We start from the raw sequence: 16466 nt of genomic DNA on the forward strand, positions 1-16466 counted from the left end.
ATTCAACATCATAAGCTGTGATTTAAAATATCTTTTCAATGTTAAACGACATCGGACTTTATTTCAACAGCAATAGCTTGAAACTTATGTAAAACTAAAAGTCAATTTTTCACATATTTTTTGCAGAAAATGTCGAGACATACAGCACTCGCCAAATTACCAGAATAATTTTGTTTTTTTAATAATTAATTTACCTGTTAATGAAATGCTCGCAATAACGCGCTCTGATCAAAAATTCTGGATCTAATTGCGGTAAAAAGTAGCGGCACTCAGGTTGCCCGTACTTTTACCGAAATATGTTGCAAAACAAAAAATCTGATAAGCCCTATTTTACAATAATGACTAACATAAAATCACTGAATCACTCTAATTAAATAAATATTACTATAAAAATTTACGGTGTTATGTTTAACGGTAAAAATGGATTTTACGGATGATGCAAAGTGCCGGTACTTTATACCGTAATTTGATGCGGAATTTTTTACAGTGCAGTTAGAGAAAAGAAGCAACAAATTTTTATATTTACCCTAATTAAAAATAACCATGCGAATACGAAAGCTGATAATTCAAATCTTAATTTTTTATTTCGAAATAATTTTAGGTTTAACCTTTGCGGTTGTGTTTTGTTGATATTAAATGGAAAATTGGTGTCTTGCAAAATGGAAAGGGTTAAAGTTGAAATCAAATATTTGTTTGGGGAAAAAACAAAGACAATTAGAATTATCTTCTTTCAATTTAACGCGTAACTGAAATTAGAAGGTGTAAACATTCTAAAAATTCTCTCTTTTAATAGAGCAGTTAAGAAAAATGCTCGAAGCAACTCAGTAAAAGTGACGCTTTTGCTAAAATCAAAATTTATATTTACTCTAAGATTAAAGAAAAAATATCGATTAGAACACGTAAGCTGTTAATTAAAATCCCAGTTTGTTATTCGGACTTAATCAAACGTTTGTTTCTGGGGGAAGGCAACAATAATTAGAATTCACTAGTAAATATATCGTTTAACTTATAGCGTAATAGGAATTATGTTTTGAAATTGGATAGTGCAACGCGTGCTTTCAATAGAATATTTCAGATTTAATACACCAGTTAATGAAATGCACAGAACAACGCTGTAAGAGGAAAGTAAAACTGACGCTTTTTGTTAAAATTAAAAAATAAAATTAATATTTAATCTAAGATTAAAAGAAAAATAACCATTAGATTTAGAAAATTGTTGATTCAAACCTTAATTTTTTGTTCCTTCTCAAGTTGAATCAAATGTTAGTTAAGGGACACAACAGCAACATTAAAAGAATCAAGTTAAAACGTAATAGGAATTACATGTTATGAAACTGGATGGCGTAGCACGAGCTTTCAATAGCAATTCTCTGATTTAACACAACAGCTAACATAATATCCGAAACTCGAAACCTTATTAAAAACAACGCAGTTAATGGAATGTAAAAGCAACGTTTTTGTTGAAATCAAATTAAAAAATAAAATTTAAATTTATTCCAAAATTAAAGGAAAAATAGTACCAGAATGCGTAAACTGTTAATTCAAACCTTAATATAGTTCCTTCTTAAGTGGAATCAAATGTTTGCTTTGGGACACAACAGAAACAATTAGAATTCGCTTTTAAATATATAGTTCGACTTAAAAAGTAATACGAATTACATGTTTTGAAATTCAATGGCGTAACACGAAATTTTAATAGAAATATTCTGATTTAATACACCAGCTAAATGAAATAACCAAAACAACGCACGAATGGAAAGTAAAAGTGACGTCTTTGATAATGATAGCATTGTTTGCAAGAACAATGTCTGTATTACTCATATCACGTTTAAATGATTTTTCACCGGTATAGATATTGAGTTAAGAATATGTTTTCATGGGCTCTAAGGAGAGTTGGAGAAATTGTTGAGTTTGTTTTAAAATCTACATTTGAAATCAGTATCGAATCTCATTTGTTACTTAATAATAGAGTATCTAAAATATAAATTATAATAATTATCTAACAAAAAGTTTCATAATTAGATTTTTTTTGCTTAAATCAGATAAAAATGTCACGGACAAAGGTTTTTCAAAATTTCGTTTTCACTACTTGTTTATTTTCTGTGAAATATAAATCATGTTTATAATTAGTTTTTGAAACTCGCACTATTTTTTTAAAAGAGGGTTAAAAAATAATTAGTAAAAAAATATGTTTCAACACTACTGCTTTTGTAATAAAATAATTTTAATAAGTAGAATAATAATAATTAAATAAGTAGAATAATATAACTAATTTTCAGGCAAACTTTTTAATATTTTTTTTGCAATCGTTTTTCAATATTTAATTTTAAACTTTAATTATCAAATAAATTCTCATGTAGGCACCTTTCAGAATTTATATTTACAACCGGTTTACTTTCTAAACATTACATTTTTGAAAATAAATAATTTAAATTAGTGTTATAGTTATGCTTTGAAAAATGTTTTAATTAAAATTTTTTGGCCCAAAATTGTTACATTTTAAACCCATCTGGGAGACCTAAATATTTCAGGATTTGACTTAAAATATTTTAGATAATCATGTAAAAAGAGGGAATATTTTTTTATCGACTTGAATCTGAATTTCGAAAAAAGTTTTCCGGGGTACATGATGCCTTTTGATACATGAGAGATACACTTGTAATGTACGTGATATGCTTTAGTACATGTAATAGGCGTCTTTGATACATTAAATGTACGGGATACGTGATACAAGCTATCTATGCTTAATAACACGTTATCTACATTAATGATAACTTTAATGACAAGTTATAACAAAAATAATCCAAATATTGATTGATTTTTTTAAAAAAATAACTTTAAATAAAGTTTTAAAATAACGTTAAAATAACTTTAGGGTATTGAAATTAGCTTAGTGAATAGAATAACGTTAGAATAATAAAAGTTAGAACGTTTATTCTAAAAGTATTCACTCGAGATGCATGATTTAAAATAGTTACTTTTTTAAACTTAAAATATTGCATTAACAACATTTTTTGTAAATTCGTTGCGTTATAAGTAAGCAAAATCTTTTCAAATTTAAACGGCTACGAATTGAACCAAATAAAAAAGAACTGTCTCAAATATTATTTATAGTGTTTAATTATATATGTTCTAAAAAAGTGAGGACTTCAAGTAGTTTATTCTAGATCTTATTCTAGAAAGAATATCTCACGCTATTAAACATCACGTTGGGCAGGTGTTCATTTGCAGCTCGATCTCTGTCTTGAATAAAAATGACCTCTAGTTGCTATTTTGTCGTCAGTCTAATTTTGGGCACTTTTCCAAATAGTCGTTTGCATTGTGAAACATCACAGTTTATGCAAAATAAGTCAGCTCTCGATCACGCCTTTTGCTAAGTTCAAAATTAGTAAATTAACCGGGTTTTTGTAACCTTGCTCCGTATTTTAATACCAAATATGAATGATAAAAGTGAAAGTGATTAATCAATTTCCCGTTAGAGAATTGATGCAAAGAGATTTATTTACAATTCAAATGTTTTTATTTCAATGCATGGCTTTATGCTTTAATTAGTGTGTATTTCGCTCTATTTATAATTTTTAAATGACTGATTTTTCGTAAAATTAACCGGATAAAAATTAAGATGAACTTGTACACTGTATTCTTAACATATATTTAATTTTAAGGAACAAATTAATGACAAAATGCTAACGATTTAGCGAACAAAAAAGAAATGATTTTTTTAATCTTAAATTTCAAAATCATCATCCACTAATGGCGAAGTACAATGACCAAGCAACAAGCCCATTTCAGGGTACTACCGCTTAACGATGACGCTAAGATTGCCACATGATTTTGACCCCGGTCAGACGGTCACCTGCGCTGGTAAGCATCTCTTCAAATTTCCACACCACAACCAAAATAAGTAACTTTGCAAACATAAGTCTAAACATGGGTTACTCAAATTCCTGCGAACTGAAATTCGTGGACTTTGTTTTCCAAGTTTTATCTGAAAAGAAAGTAATAATTTTTCTTTGAAAATAACATTATCAGATGGAATATTCGAATTTGTTTGTTACTTGATTAACTCAAATTTAAGAGAAGATAGTATTTTGTCATTTGCAAACGAAAATGTTCTATTTTGATTATTGTTTGAACTGTTTTTTCCGTTATTAAGATATCTAAGCTGTGCTGAAACACATTGTTTTATATTTCTCCGAAATTAATGATTTATACTTATTTCGTTTACCACATGACATTCTTTTTGAAAAAATAAAGACAAATAAGATGCCCGATAAGGATAGCAGTTAATGCACTTTGTTTTCCCAAATATATTTCAAAATATTAAACATCAAAAGTTAAATTATAAAGAAATATGCATATTATATACTGGAAACTTTTTGAAATACTTTAATATAAGACTCTAATTTTGAGAAGAAAAAAGGATAATACAAATCAAAAAGAGGGTAATACAAATATTTTGCTTGTTCAGACGTATTAGATATATTAGTGTAGAAATCAGTTATTATACTGATTTGCATATTACATTACTGCATATTACAGACATATTAGATATATTATCGTTAAAGTGTAGAAATTAGTTATTATACAGATCTGCACATTACATTATTGCACATTACAAACATATTAGATATATAACCGTTAAAGTGTATTAATCAGTTATTATACAGATTTGCATATTACAGACATATTAGATATATTACCGTTAAAGTGTAGAAATTAGTTATTATACAGATCTGCACATTACATTATTGCATATTACAAACATGTTAGATATATAACCGTTAAAGTGTATTAATCAGTTATTATACAGATTTGCATATTGCAGACATATTAGATATATTACAGTTAAAGTGTAGAAATTAGTTATTATACAGATTTGCATATTGCAGACATATTAGACATATTACCGTTAAAGTGTAGAAATTAGTTATTATACAGATTTGCTATCTAATAGGCAGATTAATTAGAGTGATCCGTTAAAGCATCAAAAATGCGTTTCACTTCAAAAATTACGTCGGTAATCTGCACATCACCTACAGCATTGTAAAAAATTCCGGATAAAATTCCGGTAAAATGTACTGGCACTCTGAATCCAGCTTCCGTAAAATATATTTTACCGCAAAATTCATTTTTAATATAAAATTTTAGTTCGTAATTTTTACAGTAATATTTATTTAATTACAGTAATTCAGTGATTTTACAGTAAATTGTTCTGTAAAAATGATGGCAAGTCATATTTTTTGTTACGGGGAATATGGATTTCACGGTAAAAAGTACTGGCACCCTGAGTGCCGGAAACTGTCTACCACAATTTGATCTGGAATTTTTTACGGTGTGTTTTCTCGTTAAAGTGAAAATAAGATATTTGGAACAAGAGCAATGTTTCTGTAAGTTTAAATTAGCAGAATATTATACATGATATTTTTCGCAATATAAAAATTCCAATTATGTATTATAAGCAATTATCAATCACTTAAAAGATATAATTCAAATGATTAAACTGTTTTAAAGATTACAATTAAAGAAATTAACATAATAACATTGATTTATATTTAAATATAAAAAAAGAATCAAGTCAATAAAATCAAATAATCAGCAAATTAGTTGATAGAATAAGAGAAACGAACTTTTGGCCTTAAACAATGCGGAGACCGTTAAAAAGCATATAACCTAAGTAAATTGAGAACTCTTGTTTCCGCACTTTAATAGATCACTCAAGTTGAGCTGCCAATTATCTAAATAATGTGCATATTAACAGCTTTCCAGCTTTACGGAAAACATATCTATTTGCTTATTACACATTTAAAATTTTTTGAAATACTTTATAAAAGTTAAGTACCGTAACTTTGGGTGCATCATCTATAAAATTCATTTTTTACGTAAAGTACTACACCGTATTTTTTACGGAATTATTTATTTAATTAGAGTGATTTAGTGATTTTACAGTAATTATAACCGTTAAAATTTTTTGTTTGTAACATATTCCAGTAAAAATGGATTTTATGGAAAAAAAATACCGGCATCCTGTGTGTCGCTACTTTTTACAACAATCTGATCCGGAATTTTTCACAATATAGTAATTGAATAAGCAAAATTCCAACTAAGCACATCTGAGTAAGTAAATCAGAAATAAGCAAAAACAAAATTCATAACGCCATTATAATGTTACGCCATACGAAAAAGAAAATTTAGAAGAATATATTTAATGAAATTTTTTTTGTTAGTTTGTTAGTTGATAATTAAAGTATAAGTCGTAGTTAATTTTTTACTTATCTGTCAAATTGTTTTTAACTAAATTATGAGATAATAAATATAATTGCATCAATTTATTGTCATTCATAGATAAATTTTTATTATTAACAACTTATCGACAGGAATTTAAAATATTCTGATTAAACAGTGTTTTGTACATTATAAAATCTACTTTCATGATATAATAATGATAAATAAGATAAGGTACCATAATTTCATCAACAATTACACAATTAAAAATAAAAATAAATACGAATCGCAGCACCATTTTCTTGCAATATTAGCAACATTCAATACTGAATTTTTCTTAAATTCTTCTTAAATGCAAAAAAGGGAAATTAAAATAATTTTTTCAAGATCAGTAAGTACTAGTTACTTATTTTGAATGTAATAGTGATGTATTAGATGAAACATTGAAGTATTAAGGGTTGTTGAAGGAATTTGATATGTTAAAAGTAAAAATTATATCAGTTTAAATACGAATTGAATCAGTTTAGTATAAATGTTTTCGCCTATAAAAATTAAGCAGAATAAAAAGAGAAGACCAATGTTTCTGCAAAATGATTTTTAAAATGAATTTTGTGTGACCTCCAGTTATATATAAAGTTTTAAAACTTGTACATCTCGACAAAAAATAGACTAAAAATGTCATTAAAAATATATGTATATGTAATACGAAAATAATAAATACTTTTGTACTAATAAAAGAATTAAAACTCTTTCGGTTTCATAAAATGTCTTTGTTAAAGAGTAAGAGTAGAGATATTCTATTTTGGGAATTCAAGGCTGAAAACATACCATTGAATAATAATTAGATTTATATTTGAAAGGAGGAGTTATTTTTAGAATCTTGTCCCTCTTTCACTTCCATATTATGAAGCATTAAATGATTTTCCATAGTGCGTAGAGTTACAAAGACATGTACGACTGGAACCTAATTACACCAATCTCTGTACTATTTAATGCAAGACCGAAGGTTTTCGCATGTCTCTTGCTGAATAATATGTTCCAATAAATATCTGCCGGAACCATCCGAAGTTTCTTCCACACCCCCTCCTTTGCAGGAGTGGGGATGTGAACTGTTATAACCACCAGCCTAACTTTTAATAAACCTTTTGATAACTTATTATAGCTGTTGACTGCATTTTTTAAGATGAATACACCAATGATAACAGGGATGTAGCCCTGTTTTTATATATATATTGGAGCTTGGAGACGGAAACTGATTGCAGTTTGAAATCGGCGATATGAAAGTATCTAAGATCTGTTTAAAAAATCTTATGAGACGGAAAAAAAATTGTTCCCTAGTATAATACATTTCATAATGGAAAAATTCTTGTAAAACTTTTTTTTAAATTTATTCACCTTTATTCAATTAAATTAGCTTTCAAATCGCTGCTTAAAGCATTTGATTTTTCGAATAAACATCTTATTTTATTTTTTCTCTCAACAGGAGGAAAATCGTTAATTTCCTTGATTAAACCAACCGGTAACGTGTCAAAGTTCAACCGGTAACAACCTTCAAAGTGTTCTTTGATCCGAAAGATCAGCGATTTTCGAGGTTGGGAAACAAAAAACAAACTTCCTTAATATCCTCTCTTCACTTCCTTTGAATTTGTAAACTGGTCGTCTGAGGTAAAGGAACATCATCATGTTGGTTTCAAACAGCGGCGAGCAGTCGTTCAAGAATCGTTGCTTCGGCAAGAAGCGAAAGTTCAAGTTCTTGTCGAAGATGACCCACTCAAGTATGGCGTCCCCCTATGAGAGAATGGACGATGACGTCAGGGAGGTCAAGAAGATGAAAAAGAAGAAGGTTAAGAAGCTAGATGAGGAATGTAAAGATAAAGAGAATGTTGAGATAAAGGATAAGAAATCGAAGAGAAAAGTAAGTAGTGTTTTTACTTATTTTTACAATTGATTTCGTTAAAATGTATTATATAAATATGGCTTTTGGATTTACTCCTCTTTTGATTTTAATTAATCTAATGATTCTATAATCAAATAAACTTTAACCTAACATTTCTATAAAAAAAATAATGAAATTATCCTTTAATTTTAAAAGCAACTCATAAACAATTTCAGTACACTAAGTACATACACTGAAAAAAAAAAAATTTGAGCAAAACAACCAGAATATGGTAAAATTCACCGTGTTCTGGCACTATGGGACTACCAAAAAGCTAGGTAATTCTGAAGCGCTTTGGTAATTAATGATTTTGGTTAAATTAATAATAAAATATGGCTTTATGATATGTGTTACAATTTTGTAAATAAAATAAAATGTGGTTGTTTTATCATGATACCTTGCATGGCATGAAAGCCATTTATTTGATTGAGTTTACTTTTAAGTTTTGTATTTTTTCCCAAATGTGTGGTAATAAGAATTATAGCTTTGAAAACCAGGATTTCTAGTAAACCGTTACCATATCAACGGAAACATTACCAAATGAATGGTTTAAATACCGCATATTTTGGTATTGTTATCGAGAATTAACGATTTTTCTAATTAAACTAACTAAACTAACAAGAACTACTATTGATAAAGGGGTCTCAGCCTCGAAGACATATTTTTAGATACCTGATAAGAGAAGTTCCTAAACACTTCCATTAGGGCTTGTAGCTTTCATTATAATAGAGAATTCTGGAAAAATCAAGCAGATTTCAATGTTTACATTTTTGGCAAGTTTGAGAAAATGCGCGAAATTTTGGTTGTAGTATAGTATTATATCCAATCAAATGTAAGGATTAAACTTTTTAACTTTTACAAACTCTATAAATATAAATTCGATAATAGGTTAAGATCTATAGAAATGGTAAGGAAACATTAATAAAATACAAAGGAAGCAAGTGTTTGTTAAAATTCTTAAAAATCTAAACACTGTTAAAATTTTCAGTCAAAAATTATGGTAAAGTAACCATCAGAAGCCTGTCCATTCGATTAACCGTAAAGTTAACAGTAAACAAAATTTTTTTACCTTTACTGTTTCGAAACAGTTTAAAGCTAATATGGTAATAAAATCACGAATGCAGAGCAGTATGGTTTTTAACCATTTACAACTAGCATGGTTTCTAAACCATAAAAAAGTAATTTAACTGGACAATGGAGATCTTTTTGTTTGGTAATGGGCATTAGGAAAAGCAGGACACTGGGTGTGTTGAAGGGAATAGAGGAAATATTGTGGCGTTAATGATGGGACACGAACCCTAGTTCTGTTGATCATGGGATTGATAGATTAGTCCTCTCAGCTATTATGTGTACTGCACGGAACTAAATTGCTTCATTAGTTGGTGAGCTAAAATTCTGGTTATTAGACCGTATTAGATGAAAGCAGTAAATAAGCAGTTTTCCTCACTCTTAACGGTTTGATTACCATCTTATTTATGGCTAATTAACTGTTTCGTTTGAATATGGTGAAATTAGAATGAGATAAATTGTTATTTAATCATTTTTTCAAGAAATTTCCAACAGACACAAATAATTCAGGCGAAAATAATTCAGTAGAAATATCAGTAGAACAAATAATTCAGTAGAAAAAAATTTTTCTTCTAATAACGTAACATCTTCTAAGGCTCATTTATTTTTGCAACATCACTTTCTTAACATTAAGTTTAATGGTTCTTCAACTATTAATTTGTTTGACTTCCTCGTTTTTAGACGATATTATCTTCGTATCTAGCTGTAGTGAAAGGAGCAAGTTCAAAATAGGTCAGCGGTTCATGTTATGTCTAGGAGTTTTACCGACTAAATTTAAATAATTACTCATATATATTCACTTTCTAAAATTGTAATATTGCAAGAAAGAGCTCATTCCTCAAAGCTGTGATGTTTTCAAAATTTTTAGCTGCGCAACTAATGTTGTATGGATTTTGGAAATATTATTTTTAAATGTGGATCTTAATCGAGAAATTCAAGCTAAAATTTATTTAACACCAAAAAAAAAATTGTTGCTGCATGTGAGCAAAAAAAAAGAAGAAAAAAAATTAGTATCGTATTTTAAATTTAATAATTTAATAACGGTTGTATTTTCAAGTATTATTTATTAAATTTAAAGTTAATTTTCTAATGTGTTTACTTTAAAAAATCGTTTAACTCTTGGGTGATGCTCATAATTTTGAGGTTTAGTTACAATTTAATATTGTATACTTAGTATTGTAACAACATTGCCCTTAATTTTGAATTTAGCTCAGAGGATTTTCGAATTTAAATAAATTTATTTTTTATTATTTTCCCGAACTCCTCGTGTCAGTAAATAAAATTGCCAATAGGAAAAATATGACTATGCCATTTTGGACAATATAACTTAACATGCACTGTAAAAAGTTCCGGATCAAATTAAGGTATAAATTATGATATGGTTCATTACTTCTAATTTGAAACTTCAAATACTTATAATTAAAAACTCATTATATTATACTTGTTAATATATCTCATTTACAAAAGATCAATACCAATATAAAGTAATAATTCATTTTTACAAACTGTAACTTTTAATTTAATTTGGAATTTTTAGATTAATTATTTTCAATTAGACATTTAATCAAAAATAACAATATAATTAACTACTCATTCTATAGTTTTTTTCAAACGCCATTTCTAAAATATCAAAACAAATACAAAATCATATTTCTGTTTTAGCATTTTACCATTGTATGATATTTTTACGATTGATTATATTTTATTATTCACAGCTAAAAAAAAAAAATCATCATATTCTTCAAACGCGTCAGTTATTCAAAACATTATTTCGTTTATAAACAATAGAACAATATGAGAAACATTTCATTTTAAAGCACGAATAATTAGTTTTTCAACCCCCTATAATTTATTAATATTATTTTAGAATCTGGTGTAATCCTTTTGCAAAAGTTTAAATTCATGATTGTTGATTCATGATTCGTGTTTTTAACTTAATATACTGACTGGCTAAATCAGAATTTTAATTTAGCAATACATCATTAGAAATATTATTTCGCGATCTGTTCTTATACTAATTAAACTAACAGACATAATTTTTACATATTTCCGTCATCCAAATAAATATTCATCTACAATCGCTGTTGTGCTGTACTTGATAATTATCATTATAGACAATAGTCCCGATATTATCGTATTCGATATTTATCATTGTCTGTAATTAGTGCCATATTATCATATTCGATAAGCAACGTTATCTACATATATGGCAGTACTTTTACTTTCGTTACTTGTACCGCCGGTACAAGTGAAAAGTACGTACTTTTACTTGTACTTCGTTACTTTTTAAATTTAGTACTTTTACTTGTACTTTCGTTACTTTTTTAGGGAAAAAGTACAAGTATTTGTAACGGAAATATCGAATAAAATCGTTACTTTTTTCTAAAACTCGGTAAGCTTTCTAAAAAAAAATTAAATAAAAAAAAATACTTATGTTTTTTTAAATTCATAAAATTTATGTGCAATAAATATGCATTCAATGCTGACTTCGTGTTTAAATACCATCTGTTTCAACTTATACTGCACATTTAATTATTTTTTACTAGCTCAAAGATCACACTTTGTTTATGTTTGTGCTTTTAAAGCACGTTTCTAAAGAGTAAAACAATTTTAAATCAATGGTAATTTAAATAAATAAAAATAATAAACTAAAAATTAAAATCAATAGATAAAATTTCTTTTTCGTGCAAATCTATAAAAAGTTTGATATTAAAATTATATTTGATTTTAAAATTATATTATACAATATAATTTTATTATTATTATAAAATTATATTATAATATTCTTCCGAATTTAAAAATAAATTAATATCCATAACTTTCAAAATTAAAAATAATTAAACAAATAACAACAATTTTGCAAAAACATTAAAGAACATAAGAATATTATTCAATAAAAGTTTAGGTTACTTTGAATTTTCGATTTCCTAGAAATGCACTTTTAAATCGTTACTTTTACTTGTACTTTTTTCTCGTTACTTTTTAAAATAAGAACTTTTTACTCGTTACTTTTTTTAAAAATACTTGTACTTTTACTCGTTACTTTTTAAAAGTAACGTTGCCATATATGGTTATCTATAATACTAGAAATCTTAATTAATATTTATCATCGCATCATACTTGATACGATACAATCACGATAAAATGATATTTGATAATAACTGTTTTCTATAATACTCGTAGCATTATTCAGTATTTATCTTATCATTGTATTTTCGATGTTTAACGTTGTTGATAATATCGTTGTCAATAATTTTCATATATTCGATATTTATATTGAGAAGAGGTTTTTTTAATATATCATTATTATGCTGTTTTAAATACCGTTTTCACGTTGTTGAAAAATTTCACGATAGTTCAGATTTTACTAATATTATACCAAAAGGTGCAAATTCTATTTGCATAATTATTCTTACGTGTTCTGAATTATAATATTATAATGATTCTTATATTTTTAATTTTTATATTTTTTTGCACCATTTGTTTATACACTGTTAAAATTTTCATTCTAAAATTATGGTAAAATAACTGGCAGCTGTCTGTCCATCCGATTAACCGTAAAGTTTACGGTAAGGAATTTTTTTTCCTTTATGATTTTGAAACTATTTACAAAAAGTCTGGTTTTAGAACCAGGACTACAAAACTATACGGTTTTTTAACCATTTGCAACTAGTATTTTTCAGAAACGTCAAAAATTAATTATTTAATTAGACAGGAGCTCGGCTTTTTCGTAAGGTAATGGCAATTGGAGAGTGCCGGATACTGGAAATTCTTCATATGTTGGAGGGAATGGAGGAAATATTGTGGTGTTAACACTAGGACTCGAGCTCTAGTTCTGCCGGTCATGGATTGACAGATAAGCCCGCTCAGCTATGATATGTACGCAGTTGCAAAGAACAAGTAGCTTCATTAGGTGGTTCTAGTTGGTGCCATAAAATTCTGGTTGTTTAACCGTATTAGGCGAAAACAGTTAACAAACAGTTTTTCTCAAACTTAACAGTTTGATTGCAATTTTATTTATGGTTATTTGACTGTTTTGATTAAATATGGTAGAATAACCATTCAATAAATTATTATTTAACCATTTTTTCGGAGAAATTTCTAACAGTGTATATATACATGTTAAGCAGCCTACTTAATTCAAAACTTTTATTCTTTAGACATGGAAACTGATACGCAGTGCAACCTTGACCACCTGTCGCTATATCGGAATGGGTGTTGCTCACATGAGTCCAGTCGCTTCCTATGGATCTCCTGATTATTGTGTTGATCCAAAAACTTGGAATAAATCTTTCAACAGAAGCGTAAAGAACATGCCACCTCATCACCAAACTGGCCACTGGACCAACACCATGATGTTCTCAAGTTGGTGAAGTCAACGGCAAAGTTAGAAACTAAAAGCCCAAGAATATTCATACATATGCTCTACTTTAAGTGATCAACAGCTTTATGGTTCATGTGGAACTGCTTGTGCTCTAATCAGCGCAGCTATCAAAAACTCAAAACGTGCTCTTGATGGCATGTATCTTGACGGCATGTATATCCACATGAACAGTGTTATCTAGTCTGAGGGAAAGTTGCTCATTGAATCAAAATGAGTGATTTTTTTAAAACTTTCTTTGCTTTCATTTTTTAATTTTTTTAAAAAAAAAATTGATGTACGTTTATTTTGTAATGTTGAGTGTTGTGTTTGTATTTTAAATGAGTGCTGTAATTTAGCTTCAAAAGCTTTAATCTCTTGTAAATAGTGAATATAGCATAAAAAACCTGAAAAAGCACGCTAACGCTATACAGTGGTTTCGGTTCTATAATGAAGAATCTTCATCAGAGACCAAAGACAAAAATAATACAGCTTCTAAGTTTGGACGCTGGTGAAAGTTCTTAAGAAGATTAACTTTCATCAGAGACCAAATACAGAAATAACACAGATTATAGGTGTGGACACTGTTGATGGTTCTTCATTGTAGGTTATTCGGAACCATATTACATATGTTTATGTAATATAAAAATAGTATTTGTGTTTTTTTTTTTTTGAAGAAAAAAAGAATTTTAGATTTATTTAAACACAGCAAACACAAAGTTAACCCTATCTTCAAATAGATCTTCTAAAGAGTGTTGATTTTTTAATTATTTAATCTTATATTTCTTTTCTTAAAATGCCTATTTCTTATTGAATTATAAAATTCTTTTGGTAGAAAATGAACTTAAGAATATATTCTAAAAGTATGCTATAAGCTATAAAGGGCTTTGGAAAAATTATTTTTAAAAACATTGTGCAAAATAATTAAAAGTTTATAATGCTTTGTAAATTAGGAAGTTACGTAATTAATTGTTATAATAATCCAGTTTTCTGGAATCTATAGCTTATTTTATACAAACTTATTGTATAAAGAATTATTAAACATATACTCTAGATAGTTCTAAATAATAAAAATACTTAAGGAAATTATTTTTCTGATATTATTTATTTATTTCATGGAATGTTTTTAGTAGTTAAAAAATATTCTCATGATACTCTTCAGGGAAAGATAAAAAAAATTATGCTATATTAAAAAAGAGTTTGAGCTAAAAAAAGAAGAAATGTTAAAAAAAATCATGTGATATAAATGCACCTATAATTATCACATAATTTTTTATGTAAAGAAACTATGAATTTTATGATACCGTTTACTTAAAAAAAATTTTTTTTAACTGTAGATCAAATTAAAAACTATTTGTATTTTTATTATTAGGAAAAAAATACCTTAAACCACTTATTATATTATATTATAAAGTTTGAGTATAGTTGATTATAAGCTGGAGTTTCAAGGTTTGGAGTGCATAAAACTCTATTGAAACTGAATTATTGAATTGTTCCTATTTTTAATTGTATAATTTTGTTTAAAATAAATACAATTTATTATTATCAAGATAATTATTTGCGACTGGTTTGTGTTGATTTTTTAAAAAATTTTCTGAAATGGTTTAAAAATATATGTATAAAAGGAATGAAAATATATAATTTTGTCTTCAATCACTATTTTTTTTCAAACTATTTGTGGCAATTATTAATTAATTTCATATTATTTTATTTTCATGAAATTTTTACTTTCTTAATTTTTTTATATAATCATTAATGTTGTAGGGAGATGATTTCATTTCGTTTAGTGTATTATTCAGCATTGTTGTAAATATGCTTGTAATTTTTTAATAAAGATTTTATGTTCTTTTTTATTGATCGCATAAATTTTTTTCCAAATTAGTAAAAATGATGAATGCAAAATGGAAACAAATATGATAGATGTTTTGTTTTTATTTTCAAAATAGTGACGAAATATTTAAAATTCACTTCATTTAGCATGAAAATATTTAAGAAGCGAATTAAGATAAGTACAGGTGTTTTAATTACAGAAACACGAGAGATTTGACATAAATTATTATTATAACTAACTCCTATTTTCAAAAAAAATAGCAAAAAAAGAAAAAAAAGTTATCGAGCGTTCACTTTTTTTCTGTTCTTATTGTTTGCTACCAGATAGAATATAATGCTGACAAGAGTTATGTTTATATGCATATATATATATATATATATATATATATATATATATATATATATATATATATATATATATATATATATATATATATATATATATATATATATATATATATATATATATATATATATATATATATATATATATATATATATATATATATATATATATATATAGCCGTCGTTGACTAATGTGTTCATTATTCAACTACGTAGCCTTTTGATTTTTAACTCCTGGATCAAGTATTGGGAGAAATTTGCCATCATGGCGGACTTTTTGATGAAACTAACCCGCATTTACGTTACATGGAGAGAAAAACTACGAAAACCTCCCACGGTTAGCCTGACGGCAAGGGGACTCTAACCCATGATCTGTCTACCACTGAGGATATTTTACATTAGCATTGTGGTCGGTGCAAGCCGGATGCGCAATTCGGATCGGCCAGCCATTTGGAGGGCGAACACTCTAAAAAAAAGTTATCTTTGGGCAGTTCTAAAGGGTAAGAGCATAAGAATGAGAAGTTCGTCGTTTGAGAGTTAGTAATAGAGAGTCGAATAGTTCCTGCGAAATTGAACTTTAAAAATGCCGAATATTTAAAGCTCGATTTCTCAGGTACTGTTTGCTTTTTTTTTGAGCGATTTTGCTTCAATTTCGTACTGTGCCATTTGAAATTACATTCTTTTAAAATTATAAAAAAAAGT

At 27.3% G+C, this 16466-nt stretch overlaps 1 protein-coding gene across 3 annotated transcripts in view; it reads left to right on the forward strand.

The window, feature by feature from the left end:
* LOC107455066 (uncharacterized) overlaps positions 1 to 15439 on the forward strand; it is a 49710-nt gene extending 34271 nt beyond the window's left edge. For all 3 annotated transcript variants that reach the window (XM_016072481.5, XM_016072479.5, XM_016072482.5), the window contains exons 2-3: positions 7709 to 8140; positions 13390 to 15439. In XM_016072481.5, the coding sequence (XP_015927967.1) occupies positions 7907 to 8140; positions 13390 to 13602 (447 nt within the window). In that variant the 5' untranslated portion in view covers positions 7709 to 7906 and the 3' untranslated portion in view covers positions 13603 to 15439. The remainder of the gene's footprint in view (positions 1 to 7708; positions 8141 to 13389) is intronic.
* The last annotated feature ends 1027 nt before the right edge of the window (positions 15440 to 16466 follow it).

This window comes from Parasteatoda tepidariorum, chromosome 10 (genome assembly GCF_982258835.1).
Source record: "Parasteatoda tepidariorum strain Cologne lab strain chromosome 10, Ptep-v5.0, whole genome shotgun sequence".
Taxonomy (NCBI): domain Eukaryota; kingdom Metazoa; phylum Arthropoda; class Arachnida; order Araneae; family Theridiidae; genus Parasteatoda; species Parasteatoda tepidariorum.